The sequence below is a fragment of the Euprymna scolopes genome, chromosome 19 (assembly GCF_053919585.1).
Source record: "Euprymna scolopes isolate OS-2025 chromosome 19, ASM5391958v1, whole genome shotgun sequence".
Lineage (NCBI taxonomy): Eukaryota > Metazoa > Mollusca > Cephalopoda > Sepiida > Sepiolidae > Euprymna > Euprymna scolopes.
This window is the reverse complement of record NC_136500.1, coordinates 136,178,450-136,196,161: the sequence shown is the minus strand read 5'-3', so window position 1 is coordinate 136,196,161 and position 17,712 is coordinate 136,178,450. Positions and strand designations below refer to the sequence as shown.

Sequence of the window (17,712 nt, the reverse complement as noted above, 5' to 3'; positions counted from 1 at the left end):
AGCAAGATGACTGTTTACATTACACTTAAATGTCTGCATGTCAGTACAGTCAAGGAAACAGGAACCCGGAAGGAAATTCCAAAGTCTAGCAGTTCTGGGGAAGAAACTATTAGAGTAGAAGGCTTTCTGGCATCTGGGCGATTTTGCTTCTTGTCGGGCTTATGTACATCAGGACGTATTAGGTTTGTAGTTCGGCAAAGCTTCTACCATTAAAATACTTCTAAAACAGGCACAGGGATGCAACTTTCTCTCATCGAAACATTCATGACTTAATGTAGAAAGAAAAGTGCATTTTTTTTTTTTTTTTTTTTTGCTATTGTAGCGAAATTCGAAAAATGAAACATATTGAATTCCAAGTGAAACCAATAGTATCTACTGAATTGTAATGTTGCAGTAATGAAAATATCCAAAAATTATAAAAACCAATAAGGTAGAAAATTATTTGTGAAAATAGTTTTCGAAAACAATTAGTGAAAATTGAGTTTTGCTAAATTGGCTAAAGATTTTCAGTTTTCAGAACATATTTACCTCTTGAACTCTCCGGTTTCTATTTTTGCCAATTGTCTTTGAAAGCTATTTTCATTAATAAGTAATTTTTTATTTTAATTTTGTAACTTATGGATATATTTATTACTGTGGCATGATAATTCAGTTAATATCATTGATATTCAATATTTAAATTTTTGAATTCCGCTACAAAAAAGTGAAAACTGTTTTATTTTCATCAATTTCTATTAAAAAATCTGAATAACCCCTGTTGCGAGACTATATAATGCACGTTCACGACTTAACAATAAAGAAAACCATTATACCAGTATATATATATATATATATAAAATTACATTATTTATTTAGAACAAAACAAAGTAAAGTTTATGCATCGGTGTAATAATTGGGTAGTCATGCAAGATCGTGTGTTTGTGGCTTGTACGTGTTGACCTCTGTGGAAGTGTGCATAAGTAGAGGTTATAGTTCATATTTTACTCTGTCATATTCAAGCAATATATCACTGTCTTGAATTGTTCATATTGTGTGCTCTATGTGTAAGCATCTTACAAGTAACAATATTTATGTGAAAAATATACAAGCCTACCTCATGTTATTGCTGTCGCTCTCCTAGTGCACGCTTATGAAGCGCGTGGTTTATCGTGTGCATGGCTTGGTGTCAAGCGAAAAAGAGAGAGAGAAAAAGGACGTAAACGGAAGGTTATGTCAAAGGTCACCGAAAATATACGCGTGTCAAAGTTATGTTATGTTTGCACGTGCTCTGCTCTATGCGTGTGTGTTACTACACACAGCTTGTTCTGTGTCTATGTGTTTGATCCAGACGAAGCAAATTTGGCAGGTCTAAACGGCTCACTATACCTCCCTTTATTTCTTAAGAGCAGTTAGCCCCCTTTTATCATTTTAACTGAAACATTTAACATTCACTCTTTTCTTGGCCTTTTGGCTAGAAGCAAAGTGTACTATCTGTCCTGTTGATGCTTCACTTCATCCTTTTTGTCTTCAGTCAGTGAAAGATTTCTCCTTCTAGATTAAAGCCATTATTATTTTTGTTCTTATCCAGAGTGTCCCCCCTTTAGAGGAGCTGGATTTTCCCCGCATTAAATACTGACCTTGTGCCTAACCCTGCTCTCGTGAACAATTAGAATTATGTAAATATATTTACATTGATCGGGAGTATTTGCACATAAACACATGTATGTCTGTGTTTAAATATTTAACCGACAACACTTAAACTTCTAGTCACATAACACTGAAATTAACAGAAAATAGTTAATCATACACCACGGAATGGTTAATAAAGAGTAAAATTTTGGATGGATAAATAATGCGTACAGAAGTTGGTAATTTGAAATGCAAAATGTTTATTTAAACTTACCGACAGTTCTATTAGTTTGTGCATATGTAAACTAATCATAGCTGAAAGTGGTTTAATTTTATTACTTTATCTGTCTGTCGGGATAGCTCAAATAGTACCTATTACAAATGCCTCCCCATGGGACAGAGTTAGACACCAGGATCGTTTTTTAATGTGGAGAAAAGGAACAAAAATAAAACTTGTCTCAGTCGTGAAGGAGAAATCCTTCACTGAGAGAGAACAAGAAATTGAAGTGCAACATCTGAAGAAAAGATACTACACTTTGATCTTGGCCAATGAACGCGTCTAGAACGCTAAATATTTTGGTTTAAATTCTAGCAGATGGTACCCAAGTCTTTTTTTTTTCTTTACTTTTGAAATCACTATATATTAAGTACAATAAAATATTCAATTGAGAAATGGCTGTCACAATAAATATGAAATCTGCATGAATTAAAATATATTAAACGTTTTAAGACCAGTCAAGGTTGCCTTTACTCTACTAAGTCTGTTAATAAATTAATCTGAATAACCTCCCTTTATTTCTTACGAATAATTATCTCCCCTTTTATTATTTTCACTGAAACATTTAACATTCACTAACAATTCGGATTATTGTAAATATATTTACATTGATGTAAAGTTTTTTTTTTTTTTTTTTTTTTTTTTTTTACAAAGGCATCACCACATTATCAAGGCCAAGAGGCCACTCAAGGATAAGGGTTAAAGAGTGTACAGTAGAAATTGGTCAATATAGTAATCATTAGTAATGAAAATTTGGTAAATTTGATAACTTATATGGAACGGCTCATCAAGAACTTATTTACTTTAGACTTGAACACAACCATATTGTAGTCAGCCGGAAAGCAGGAAAACGGAAGACAATTCCACAGGCGTGCAGTTCTAAGAAAGAAGCTTTGTTCATGGAATCTACGTTTAGATTTAGGCACAGATAAAGAGTGGGGTAATTATTGATAGTGTTTACAGCTAGACGAGTGTTTCTTGTGAAAGTATGGCAGGGGGGACCATAGATTGAAGCTCAGTTGAACACTTTCCATGAAAATAACGATACATCAGAGACAAACTCGCAACATCTCTTCTGTGAGATAGAGGTTGCAAGGAGGAGAAAAGGACATCTCCTACGAGGCTACGAAGTCTATTTTGAACTCTATCAAGGCAGGACAAGTCCTTTCTAGCAGCTCCTGCCCAGATGTGGCAACAGTATTCCATCCTTGGACGTACCTGGCTCTTATATAGATAGAGAATAGCATCAGCAGTGAGATATCTACCGGATCGATAGAAAGATCCCACCATTTTTCCAGCGGCCTTGGCAAGATTTGATATACGTGTTCCATTTAAGATCAGGAGTAATGGTCAAGCCCAGAAGCTTGTCAAAACTTGAGGCCTCCTGAAGACGAGAGCCATTCATTTCAATTGATGACAAATGTGGATTAGAATGTTGATGATGTAAAGAGAGAAGCTTGGTTTTAGATGCATTAAAAGTAACCAGCCACTCCTTTCCCCATTGTACTATGTGCTCAAGTGTTTGGAAATTTAGGTACTGTGTATTTCTGAGTAAATAAGTTGGTTATTAAACGAGTGACTCTTCATATTTGGTTCAACAAAAAATGAAGAAATGTTTGTTTTTTTTTTAACTAAGATTTTTGTTTTATGCTTTCGCATTTTTTGATTTCAATAAATATTTGATTAATAAAAGAAAAACGAAAAATTGAATGTAGGTTAGGATATTAAGATGTTATCAAACCGTAATAAACATTACACACAGTTTAGCATCGATTGTTTGAAACAAATAATATAAGGATCAGATAAATAATTATATTTCAGCAACATCTGTATCTTGCAATGATACATTGCCTGAAAGTACATTGTTCAAACTCCTCGGCTTAACATTCACGGAGAACATGAGTTGGAACAGATGCATCAAGAGCATTGCTGGGGCTGCTGCGAATAAGGTGAGCACTTTCTACCGTGCTAGAAAGTTAATCATGCTTGAGAGTATCGTCTACAAGGCCATCATTCGCCCATGTATAGAGTATTTATGTCAGCTTTGGGTTGGTGCATCTGCTATTAGTCTCTCACTTCTGGACAAGGTTCAAAAGAGAGTCGCCAACCTAATAGGTCCCACACTACCAGTTGGGCTTTAACCGCTGTCCCATCGATTAAATGTTGCATTTCTCCGCCTGTTTTTCAAGTATTTTAATTGTAGGTGCTTTGACGAACTACAAGCTCTTGTACCCGCTTGATGTAAATACCCCTGACAAACTTGAGAAGCAGCAAAATCCCACCTCTACACAGTAGAGACCTCCAGATGCCAGGAAGCCTCCTACTCTAATAATTTCTTCCTTAGAATTGCTAGACTTTGGAATTTCCTTCTGGGTTCCTGCTTCCCTGACTGTACTGACATGGAGAAGTTCAAGTGTAATGTAAACAGAAATCTTGCTGCTCAACTCCCTACATAGTATCCCTGCAAATTATGTCCCAGGTAGTAGCCACCTACATCAAAGTGGCACTGTGTGTTGTTTGGGGTGAAACTGTAAAAAAAAAAAAAAAAAAATTTTAATGAAAAAATAAAATCTATATCATAGTCATAAAGATTGGAAACGTTTTCAAACATCACACAACTTTCATTTTTTAAGTTTTAGTATACTGTGAAATCAAGAGTGGAAAGATACAATCAGTTTCTTCTATTATTTAACTCATATTTTTTTTTTTTTTTTTTTTTTTGTCAGTAGTCCTTATAAGCAACTGTTCTAAGAGAAAATAAAGGGAAATAACTTGTAAGGAATAAGGTTGTCTCCCCTGGCAAATATGACAGGCAGAACAATCTGATATGGAATGATAGTTTCATCCATTATTCAATCAATTTTTTTTTAAGTGACCCTTATAACTAAACCTCATTTATATATAGTATAAATTTGCGATACAATCAGCAGATCTTTGAAAACAATTTCAGTATCAAATAATATTGCATTTATAAAAGTTTTTTAGTAATAATTTTTTTTTTAAATTGGGCATTAATGGGATAATATAGAAATTCTGAGTTTAAATTTTTTTTCGTTTATCTTAATGCTGTATCAACCTGTAAAAATAACAGTTTTGTAACACTAATATAACACTAACAGCTTCCATATTCATGTTTGAATTAAAGTTGAACACATTTCTGACAAAGGAAAATGTTCCCGAAATATAATACAAACCTTCTATTAGTCTAAACTAATGCAAATAAAGTATGATATAGTGTAATGAGAGCATTAAAGGATTATATATATATATATATATATATATATATATATATATATATATATATAAAAACTTTGAGTAAATTACTATTAAAAAAAAAAATTCCCAAAACAAATATATAGTTATTTATATCGCAATCCCAACCAAATGAAAAAGCTCGATACATTCACTGACTATAGTAGAGCTTACGATAAATAAGAAGAAGAACAGAGCTGTAAAGTAGAAATTTAGAAAAAGTTTTTACTATTCGGCAGAATACTCCAAAGCTGGGTGTGATTTTATTTTAATTTTGAACCCTGAATAAACTGTCCGCATGAATTGTTTCCCATATTTATATTATGTTTTTTTTTTTTGTTTTTGTTTTTTTAAGTTTGGTGACTGCAAGTCCTAAAACATTTAGTTTCATCCTATGCAGAAACCAACAAATACATAGAAATGTTAAAATTTTTAATGTGACTATCGGATTATTTTGCTAACGGTTTTTCCTCTAATGAAAAGAAATAGCATTCTTTTAAATTCCATGGATAAAGGAGCACCCGGTTTTGGAATATTCTGCGGAATAATAAAACCTTTTTGTAAATTTGTACTTTACAGCTCTGTTTTTTCTTCCTATATTATATCAATAAAACCGTAAGTTTCCACTGTTATATTTCTTCATTCGCTTCAATTTGTATTTATCCATTATGACTCTGCATTGTATTGCCTTCTACATATTTCCTTTATATATATACACACTAAACAAAGCTTCAAGCAAACTACATTAAAACTTTTTCGGTTTTTCTCTTGTGTATATTTACTAGAAGTTGATTTAGTGGAACACGTGATTTTGATCGAACAGATTTTGTGCTTGTGTCAACGTCTTCAGCCGGAAACATTTTCTGATTTCCCGGTTATCGAAAAGATTTTTGAACACGTGCAGAAGATGTACCAGAGTTTGAAACTGCAGCAGTCAAGCACTACTATCCTGCCTGCAGAGTTGGACAAAGTATCTGGTCAATGGATCAGAGCTGGGCTCTATCTGTTACAGCTGTTGGCAAGCACTGATGCACGGAAGATCCCCTGGAATATGAAGGTTTGTTAACATTATTGCTTTGATCCTTGGCACTTGTTCATTTTGAAGCCATTGTATTTTCGTTTTTGTTAAAAATTGCCATTTGTAAGACAAAGAAGAAAAAAATGTTGCATTGTGGACGCGAACTTTGAAAAGTGTGTAAGCGAACGTGTTATCGATTGAACCACGACAACACAGATGTTAGGATATTGTAAATTTAGCTTTTTAAAATGAAAGAGCAAATTGACCATTTCTGCATACACGATTAACAAACAGCATTGAAACCAAGGTTTTTACCTGACCCTCCTCTCCTTTAAACAAAACATTTCTATATGAAATAATCAATTTTTTTTTTTTTCTGATTTTTCGATATTATGTATCAGAGAGATCGCTCGTTCTAATGATACCAGGTTTGTGCCTGTTCGATGCGGATAAAAAATTTTTGACGTACGAACACACACACACAGACAACTAAGATATATATAATAGAAAAAACTCCATTTCAGACTTAAACATGATAAATTGGATTACAGACGGGGATTATTTTCGGGATGCTTAGACATATCTATGAAATGTGATAGATTGGATGGCAGACAGGGTTTATTTTCGGGATGCTTAGACATATCTATAAAATATGTTGCTTAATGTAAATTTGTCACATCAACCTATCCATGGGCAGTTATTATTGTTCATGCTAATCTGTTACTAGTTGCAGTCATTTCTATAAATATTGTGTTCTTCAGAATTGTTTCATCTCTGCTTCCTTTGTCACAGCTTGGTTAACTTGTTGGTCTAGTGGTCTTCATCAATTCCCTGTTTTCATACTTCATTATTGTAATACAGCTTCCAATTCCTGCAGCTTCTTTCCAAAAATTGTAAGCTTGTGGAACTCTCTTCCTACTGACTGTTTTCCTTCTACCATATACTTGTGAACCTGTGCTAGCCGCTTTGGCAGTCACCAATGTGAGAGACAAAAACATGGCCAGAATAGAAGATGAAAGAGAAGAAAACCGTGGGAACTGTTCGGGTCAGTGATTGTTGGGAAGAAACTGCAAATAATGAGTGAAAGTGTTGAATGTGAATTTCTTCATCGCAAAAAGTTTAACAAAGCTCATCAGTAGTTTCATTGTATTGAAGACGTCGTTTGGATAGAACCTTTTCTTTTCACATCGGTCTCCAGACTTTAACCTAATGACTTCCTTTATCTAAAACAAGCCTGGGTGCCCAGCGTTGCCCGGGTGTTCGGAGGTGTGTGTTATGCAAAAAAAAAAAAAGTGGTAATTGACAGGCTCGAACCCATACCACGAAGGACAAAAAGAATGTGAAAAAAGTGACATCTTTGCTGTTGCGTCCATTGCTAAACCAAAAGTGGCAAAGGTTTAAATTAAGGCTAGTCAATCGAAAAGAGGAGATGACTTTTGAAAATATCGGTGGTAGAAAAGTGCCCAGTTGAAGGTAAAGAAATTAATGTTTTTAGCCAATTTTTCGATATTTCTTGTTCGAAGGGTCGAGCTTCAAAACGATGCTGATCTCATGAAAATCCGTTGTCTCTGTCGAAAGTTTTAGGCAGACATACATTTAAATAGACAGGTGAGATTTATATTCTAGAAGATTGAAATCGAACAAAGTAAATTCATCGGACTTCTCAATATAAATCACTTTTCTGTTGATTCCGTGATTATAGATTGCATATCCTCAAAACTAGTTAACAAATTTGTCGGATGAATTATTAAATCCAAAAACTAAAATTAAAAAAAAAAACAAATTTTTGTTTGTTTTATTTTTTTATCTTTTGAAATTGTTTTTGAAAGATGAAAGTTATTTTCATTTCTTGTAAATTTCCACAGAATGCTGATGGCCAACCGTTGATTTATTTTCTCTTTGAAATTTTACTGAGCACCAACAGCGACCATCACCTACTGTCGATTACGAAACAGCTTATTTGTCAGGTAAGTTCAATAATTGGTTTATTTTTTAATTTTTTTTTTTTTTTACAAAGGAGTTACCCCTATATCAAGGCCTGGGGGCTACTCGAGGATAAGAGTTTATGTATTGTAGTGACTAAAACAGTAGCATAATAATCGTTTGTAGTGGAAATTTGGTATTATTCGATTATTTACGAGGATGGTTCAATAAGAACTTGTTTACATTAGACTTGAAGATAATATTGTAGTCAGCTGGAAAGCAGACTAGTGGAACAGAGTTCCACAGACAGGCAGTTTTAGGAAAGAAGCTTTGTTCATGGAACCCACATTTAGGTTTAGGCCCCGATAGAGAATGGGGCAAATTATTGATGGTGATTTTGTCTAGGCGAGTGATTTTTGTGAAAGAAAATGATCAAAAGAGAAGAGTGTGTGTGTGAGTGTTAGAATGAGGACGACGTTGTTAATCTCTACTATTAAATAAAAGTCACTTTGTGTGTGTGTATGTGTGAGTCCCATCCTTATAGGTTCCAAAACGCCTAAGCCTGTCTTTCGCAAATTTCACACAAAGCTAATTTATATTTCTGGCAGCGTTCTTAGAAATGTTTTGTACAGATATTCATCCAATAAGCATTGAAAATCGAAAAAATCTGATCTTAAAATAGTCTTTTCTCTCTTATATATAAAAACAATAGTTTTTACAGGGGAATATTTTCCGTTACACTGGCAAGGGTGATAATAAAATTTCAGCCAATCATTTCTTCTTAAAAAAAAAAAAAACAGATTTATAATAATCTGGAAATATAGCTCCGTGGTAGAGCGTTTGATGATCGAATGATCCAGTGTTCAAGCGCAGGTGTACTTCACCATTTTATTTTATTTTTTCTTATTAATGAGTACAATTTACAATAAAAGAAGTACCACTGGACCTGCTCGATTAGTCAGCAACCTAACGTTAATCAACTAATTATTGCAATATAAAAAAGAAAATATAAACACCAAAACAATATTATAGTAGATCAGCTCCTGTCCCTATTCCTGCCCTCCACTATCCAAAAATGTTTTTAGTAATTTGGATTGATCAGACTACTGTTCTCATCTTGGCTGTAATTGGATGTAATTCAGATGATCTAAGCTCTGGCATTCTTTAGGCATAAATTGTCAAACTTGGGAATCTTTGTGTTCCACTTTGGAATCTTTGTGTTCCATTTTGGAATCTTTGTGTTCCATTCTGGAATCTTTCTGTTCCATTCTGGAATCTTTCTGTTCCATTCTGGAATCTTTTTGTTGCACTTTGGAATCTTTCTGTCAAACTCTGGAATCTTCTGTCGCATTCTACAGGGAATTTCAAACAGAACTGCTTCTTTAATCCACAGGGGTAGCATGCCTTCTTCCATCGGCTATAACCACAACAAAATCTTTTCTTTTTTTTTTTTTAGTATCACTCTCATTAAGGATTGAACCTTTGACCTCCATAAGAGTGTCACTGACAACTAAATTTTACCTAGTACCTTATTTGTTATCTAAAGAAGGTCGGAGGTGACATCGAGCGAAACGTTGTGCGAATAACACTCAAGATGAGAACATTAGTCCGAATGATCCAAATAATATGAATTGTCACTCATTATCTAAAAAAAAAATCTGAAAAATAAATCTTGAATTTCTTTCAGCTTTTGTTCCAGTCGAGCTTATTTGATTCCAACGAGATGGAGCTTCATCTGTGGATAGACACGTTGATCAAGTGCAGCGTTGATGAAAATTCTGAGCGAAAAGAAATGCTGCTCAAGTTTGTCGCCAGTGTTTTTACGCACTATATCTGCAATCCGCATCCATACATCGAGAAAATCTTTGAAGTCATCTCGGAGGCGTCCCTTCTTGAAATCGATGCTGACACAAAATCAGACGTTGTGAGCACATCTACTGTCGACGATTTTATTGACCGTAAGCTATTCATTTATCTTGCTCTGTATAATAATACAAAGAGTTTGGTTATCTTGCTTGTTTGTACATAGAATGTTTTATTTGGTTGGAGGCAGGGTAAATGAGACGAGAAGTGGTGGAGAGGAGGAGTTATAGTAGGAGCAGTTTAAAAGGAAGGGAAACTTTGAAAATTGTAGACATTATAAAAATGTTAATAAAGAGTTTAGGTCGGGGAGCAGAAGTGCACATAGTTCTCATTTATTAATGAGTCACGCCGGGTTGTCATTTTACTTTCTAAATGCCATCAAACAACCTGGTTACATTTTATTATTTTTTGTACTTGTCCAGTTTAATCAAGACATTAAAAACTGAAAATATTGCAAAAAGTTATATTGTACTTACCCGTTATTGAATTAAGTTCTATGAAAAAACATTTTCACTGAATTTGATCAAGTACTTTTTTTTTTTTTTTTTTTAAACAGTGGAAATCCAAGCACCATGCCAAAGATAGCCATGTTTCAATTTTTAGACCACGAGGAAGGAAGAGAAGCTATTATTTAACATGGAGAGGCAGGTGTTTCCCTATGCCCCTCCCGTCCTCTCTTCCTCGTGGTAAAAAATTCAAACATGGCTACCTTCATTTCGTTTTCATAAAAAAAATTGTTTTTCTGCTGTAAAAAAAAAAAAAAAACACTTGATCAAACTGAGTGAATTTTCTTTTTCTGAAATTAATTCCATAACAGGTTTGTATAATATAACTCTTATTTTCAATATTTTTATTTTTAATGTCTTGATTAAACTATACAAGTACCTTATTTATTTTTGTGTTTTGTACAAGGTAATTGCCACTCATTAAGGCTCGAAAGACAACTTACCTCTGCCTGTTCTACAAGTACTTTAATGGTGAATGCTCTGACAAACTACAAGCACTTGTACCCCCTCAACGTGAATACCCTCGACAAAGCTGACAAGCAGCTAAATCCCACCCCTACACAGTAGAAATCCCTAGGTGTAAGAAAGCTTTCTACTACAATAGTTTCTTCCCCAGAACTGCTAGACTTTGGAACTCCCTTCCGGGATTCTGCTTTCCCAACTGTACTGACATGCAGAAGTTCAAGTGTAATGTGAACAGACATCTTGCTACTCCTCTCCCTTCATAATATCCCTGCAACTTATGTCCCCGATAGTATCCCCCTTCTTCAAAGTGGCACTGTGCCTGGGGGGAAAATTGAATTTAAAAAAAAATTACTTAGAAATAGTAATCGTTAATAATGCAAATTGGGTAGAATTTGATTATTTACAAGAACTTGTTTACATTGGACTTGAAGACTACCATATTATAGTCAGCTGAAAAGCAGGCCGATGGAGCAGAGTTCCACAGGCGGGCTGTTCTAGGAAAGAAACTTTGTTCATGGAATCTGCATTTAGATTTAGGAACAGACAGAGAATGGGGGAAATTGTTAATTGTGGTTGTAGCTAGTTGAGTGCTTTTTGTGAAAATTTGGCAGAAGGGGATTATAGATTGAAGTTCAGACGAGCATTTGCCATGAAAATAATGATAGAGCAGACTTGCAACATGTCTTCTCTAGGAAAGAGGATGCCGGAAAGAGATAAAAACAATAGCTACTAGATTTCAAGCCAGTTTTGAACTCTGTCAAAGCAGGACGGGATACACAACAACAACAACAACAATTAAGCAAGTTTTTTTTTTTTTAAATTATAAAAAAAATTTTCTTTTTTTTTTTTTTTTTTAATTTTCTATAGAAAGTATATTAATCCAAATTTACGTTCAGCATTTTAATTATACAAGACATTAAAATATGAAGAATGTAAAAATGGTTCAGCAATTTTAATTTTTATTCGTTTTAAATTCTGACTTCTGTTAAAGTATAGAATTTCTAACTTATTTCTTGACAGATCTTAATTAACTTTCTGCTTTCTAAACTAAATGCCATCAAACAGCCTGATTGCATTTTGGTCCCCCGATTTATCGGAGAAGGATCTATGTTTTCAGTGGCGTCCATGCGTGCATCAGTCCGGACGGTTGCCAGATAACCGTCCATTAGTTTTTCCTGAAATTTTGCTACAAATTGTATTTCATTAAATAGATGTGCACAGTAAAAAGAATTTTTTGCAAAAATTCCCGTTGTGTCCCCAGGGGCTCAAGAGAGGTAAAAAATGTCCCAAAATGATCAAAAATGACATGTTGTGCCCCATAACTTTTGATCCATCCATTAGATTTTTCTGAAATTTGGCTAAAATGTGGAGCTCATCGTTCTTAATGTCAATCCAGTATAGGTGTCCCTGGCAAAATTCTCATTTGCTGCATCCCCAGGGATTTTTACTGCTAAAAACACCTTTTTTTGGCTCTTTTTTTTCATATTTCTCAACAAAAACTTGATATGTCTGACTATATAGTGATTTTACATGGTGGTCAACTCAAATATACATGTGTTAAGGTCTGAAACTGCACCATTGTCCATTTAAACTGGGATTTCTGGGACCTCAAAAGAGGTCAAAAATGGTCCAAAATGACATTTTTTGCCCCATAGCATTTGATCCATTCATTAGATTTTCCTGAAACTTTGCCAAAATGTGGAGGCTATTGTTCTTAATATAAATTCAGTATGGGTGACCGTGGCAAAATTCTGGTTTGCATCTCTCTGGGACTTTTCGGGCTAAAAAAACATGCCTTTTTGGAGCTCTTTTTTCATATTACTCAAAAACTTGATATGTATGTCCATATAGTGGTTTTCCATGGTGCTGAATTCAAATATACATGTCTTAAAGCGCGAAACTGCACCGTTTGTCCATTTTCACTGGGATTCGGCATTCCCAGGAGCTCAAAAGGGGTCACAACAAAAGTTTTGCATCGCAGAATTGAAGAAACAGTAGTTACCAATGTTGAGGAGTTCTACAGGGGAAAGTGTGTTGCTTGGGATGATTGAATTGCAATCGTGAGAAGTGGTTGGGGAAGTACCCCGAAAACACCGTAATTTCTTAGGATGCCAAGGCACCATGATTACTCAGTTTTGACCTATAACGGAATTTTAATATTTGTTGTTAGTACCAATTCAACCTTCACACTTCTTACATTCATCATTTCTTCACTATTTTTTGTAGCGTCATCTCACATACAGCACCAAAGAGGGACTACGCACGTGCTGCCTGCTGTTATTATTATTATTAATTTGAATATCTATTGTTTATTAACATTTAGAAGGGTAACCCAGCGTTGTCCAGGTGTGGAGAGGTTTTATGGTAAGGGTATTTAGCAACGGAGCCTTAAAAAAAAAAGAAATTGACCAACTCCCTAAAAAAAATAAAAATAGTAGTGAGTACCTGTGTGTTTGTGTGTGTGTGTGTGTGCAAAAAAAGAAATAATAATTTCGATGAAACACGAAATATTCTGTGTAGCTTAATCACCATATATTTTATAACTTACTATATATGTATATATATATATATATATATATGTATATGTGTGTGTGAACAAGAAAAATGCTGATGAAAATAAATATTGAATAAATTACAATATTGACTAATCCTCAAAAATTCAAACGGAATAAAAATTCTTAACTCATGAATTTTCAAAGATACTCTTTTCATAAAAAATGTATTACTGATTAACATACATTTAAAAAAATATATTAAAAAAAATTGTTAACTGAAAGACATTTTCCATCAAATAGAATAAAAGACTCAAAGTAAAAAATCAAAAAAATTCATCAATTCCGTAAGATTCAAAAGGAAGAATCTGGAATTTGAAGTGTGAATGGCTGGTACTTGCTTAGTTAATCAAGACAGTAAAATGTTAAAATATCGAAAAAAAAAAAAAAAATCATTATATTGTCATACAAAAAAAAAATCACTTAATTCGATCAAGTAGTTTTTTTGTTTTTTTTTACAGAGGAAAGTCAAACATTGATAAAATTGTGATATTTTTTTTTTTTTATGAAAACTTTATTCCATAACAAGTATGTACAATATTTTTTTTTCAATATTTTCACTTTATAATGTCTTGATTAAAGTAAATGATTTGCTACCTGGTACCTTCCTTCAGTCTTTACAGACGAAGAGTGCCTGCATGTGAATTGCTTGCGCACAATCTCCAACCACACCTCACCTGAGTTAGTAGCAAGTGGAGGTTCAGGATGACTAGAAACAATACTGAGATAATCAGAAAGCACCTAGAATTCCCAAATGGTCACCTATCTGGTACTTGCCAGGCTCAATGTTACTTCAGTGATTTGATGAAAAGAACCCGGGGGGGGGGGGGGTTAGGATCGAACTCGAAGCTCTGAGGCAAAGTTTGAAAATAAAATTGGCCAGCCAGAATAAGTTAGTGAAAGATGTTTGAATTTATTTAAGTAAGAACGAAATTGACAGGTGCGCGCCCGGAAGTCGTCGACGTCAATGACCAGGTTTGTTTGTTATAAGCGAAGTAAAAAAAGAAAACGACGTTAACCCTTAGGCGGAAAAAAAAACTAACGTAAGGCAAACGAACGATGAAAACAGAAAAACGAACACGTGAAAAATGGCTTAAATAAGCCTGTTTCGACATTAAAATTAAAAAAAATCGCTGGGTACCTGGGTGTTTTTGGGTGTGTGGTCGGGGGTATATAAGCGAAGTAAAAATAAAAACAGAAAAACGAACGTTACGTGAAAAATGGCTTAAATAACACTGGGTCAATATTTAAATTTAAAAAATCAAAAAAAAAGAAGACATTTCACACCACGATTCAAACCCCAAACCTTTAGACAATGAACCAACGCGCTAATCAACTGAGCTAACACGACGTACATGAAATTTATTCAGTTTTTCAACTATTTAAAGTAATTCAGGTCATGACGTCATCTGACGCATGCATAGAACCGGTCAAGAGGGCCGTTTTTGTTGACCCCCCCCCCCCTGTCGAAAATTGTCGATTTCGGGGTGAAAAAAATGAACGTTTTTTGCCAATTTTTCGATATTTTTCGAGCGAAAGATGGAGCTTCGATATACCGAGTTTGTGAATTTTTGTTGTGTCTGTCGAAAGTTTTTAGCAGACACACAAACATACATACATACATTTTCGCTTTTATATATATAGAAATGGTTAAAACAATGAACGGCAATTGGTTCCCATGAGACAAGCGGAATGCAAAATAAACACAAGAGTCGAACACAACAGAATGCGAGAAATAATGAGACAAACACTTCCAAATAATATAAAATAAATTTATTAAAGATAGGGAAAGAAAAATTTAACAAAAAAGAAATATATATTCAAAATTTATGAGGTTTGGGATATTTCTAAACAAGTAAATTGAGCAAAAATCCCGCAAAAGAAAGAAAAGGGATTGACGACGTGACTAGACTCCATGCGACCACGAGGAAAAATTTAATCTTCAGTCTGACAGAAAGAGAAACAAAAATTACACTCAGTTCCTTGTTTTCTCTTTTTTTTTTTTTTTTTTTTTTTTTTTGTCCTTTTTCTTTTCGCAACTTGTTAGCGACACATTTAGTCCGAGAGGGTCCTCTTGTGGAGAAAGAAAGTTCAAATAATAAATTCACAGTTTTTCAATATTTTTTTTTTCATCCCCTTTTTCATATCATGTCTGTCGGCATTCGTTTTCGGTTTTCCAAAATAGCTTTTCCGTGGTGTTAATTAGGATATTTTCTGCTTCGGAAAAACAGATAGCTAAGCGTTCCAATTCGCCTTTTAGATCTCGATCTAAAAATAGAATTGACGAAATCATATTTTTTTTTTTTTTTTTTCATTTTCCGTGACTGATGAAATATTTCTAGCTGGGTGAATCCTTGGTTTTCGAGACCGGATCACAGTGTAATAACTGTTCTGCTGTTATACTTCACATTTTCTGTCCTTGGGTGGTGGAAGAGAATTCCTTCATGACTGAGACAATTTCTATCTCTGTCTACGTCCAGAGCACCCCTGTCAAGGGAGCTGGATCTCCCCACATGAAAGCTCGACCTTTTGTCCAACTCTGCCCTCGCGGGAAGGCAAATGTGGTTGCACGTTTTCATTCCCTCAGACTGACTTTAATATTAGGTTTTAAAAGGATAAAGAATTAGTGGACTCTCGCTCAATTCGAACATGCAATTAGATGTTTATCCTATCGCTAGCAGATAAAGAAAAAAATGTTTGATGTCGAGGTGGCCATTTGTAACATAGCAGCAGTGAAATGGACACCTCGTGGACACGTAATGTACTTGCAATAACCCTTATCCCTGAGTGGCTTCCGGACCTTGATAAGTGGTGATCACTGTGTAAAAAGAAAAATTAAAAAAAAATAAAAAAAATAAAAGGCCAAAGCTAAGACCAAGAACGAGATGCAGGGACAAGCTGATAGAACACATGGATTCCTCATGGAAGTGGATAGCTCGGGACAGAGTTAGATGGCTAAAGTCCAGGGAGGGGTTCTTCATTGAGTGATGAAATCCTTATTGATTGATTGATTGATTGAAATATGATATATCTTTCTTTAGATCATCATATCACAGGACATTCACTTGGAGTAAATCCAAAGGTTTATTTACAAAAGGTTCAATACGAGAGTCTGACTCATTCATTCGGTGTCTCCCGAACTCTCTAATCCCGGAGGAGTATATCTACAATATCTATCTTATTATCCCGAGGGGTGCTGGGTCATTCCATTATAGCAGAATAATATTTGTATCACGCTCAGCTTTTACAGCATCATTATCTCTCCGGATAATAATGTTGGATCACTCGATTTGAAGTTTTATTGATTTTATTTTGTTTTTGTAATCTTGTCTGTTGAAAAATGATTTGATTTTCTTTGTGTGATCACCTACAGTCGTTTTTTTTTTTTTTTTTTTTTTTTTGTTAGGATTGGATGCATTGGATGGTGAAGATCTTGAATTCATTGTCCAACCTACAGAAGAGATGGAAGGCCGACAATCTTTAAAGTAAGTTTAAACCATAATTTCATTGTTTTTCTTTTGTTTTTTTTTGTTTTTTTACATAGGAGTCACCACTTATCAAGGCCCAGAGGCCACTTGAGGATAAGGGTTAATGAAAGTACAGTAATCAATCTATGCTGACGACACTACCATTTATGGTAGCACATCTAAGACAGTAAACGACCAAGTTCTCTCCAATTCTCTCTCCTCTGATCTTGAGCACGTAGTACAATGGGGTAAAGAATGGCTGGTTACTTTTAATGCATCTAAAACCAAGCTTCTCTCTTTACATCATCAACATTCTGATCCACATCTGACATCAATTGAAATGAATGGCTATCGTCTTCAGGAGGCCTCAAGTTTTGACAAACTTCTTGGCTTGACCATTACTCCTGATCTTAAATGGAACACGTACATCAAATCTGTTGCCAAGGCCGCTGGAAAAATGGTGGGATCTTTCTATCGATCCAGTAGATATCTCACTGCTGATGCTATTCTCTATCTATATAAGAGCCAGGTACGTCCAAGGATGGAATACTGTTGCCACATCTGGGCAGGAGCTGCTAGAAAGGACTTGTCCTGCTTTGATAGAGTTCAAAATAGACTTCGTAGCCTCGTAGGAGATGTCCTTTTCTCTTCCTTGCAACCTCTATCTCACAGAAGAGATGTTGCGAGTTTGTCTCTGATGTATCGTTATTTTCATGGACAGTGTTCAAATGAGCTTCAATCTATGGTCCCCCCTCGCCAAACTTTCACAAGAAACACTCGT

General features: G+C 34.7%; 1 protein-coding gene across 1 annotated transcript in view; it reads left to right on the top strand.

The window, feature by feature from the left end:
* Nucleotides 1-17,712, top strand: part of LOC145239992 (nucleolar pre-ribosomal-associated protein 1-like) — a 142,866-nt gene that overhangs the window by 50,212 nt on the left and 74,942 nt on the right. Inside the window, exons 12-15 of the mRNA XM_080103575.1 lie at nucleotides 5,923-6,194; nucleotides 8,021-8,122; nucleotides 9,766-10,036; nucleotides 16,871-16,949. Coding sequence (XP_079959701.1) covers nucleotides 5,923-6,194; nucleotides 8,021-8,122; nucleotides 9,766-10,036; nucleotides 16,871-16,949 — 724 coding nt within the window. The remainder of the gene's footprint in view (nucleotides 1-5,922; nucleotides 6,195-8,020; nucleotides 8,123-9,765; nucleotides 10,037-16,870; nucleotides 16,950-17,712) is intronic.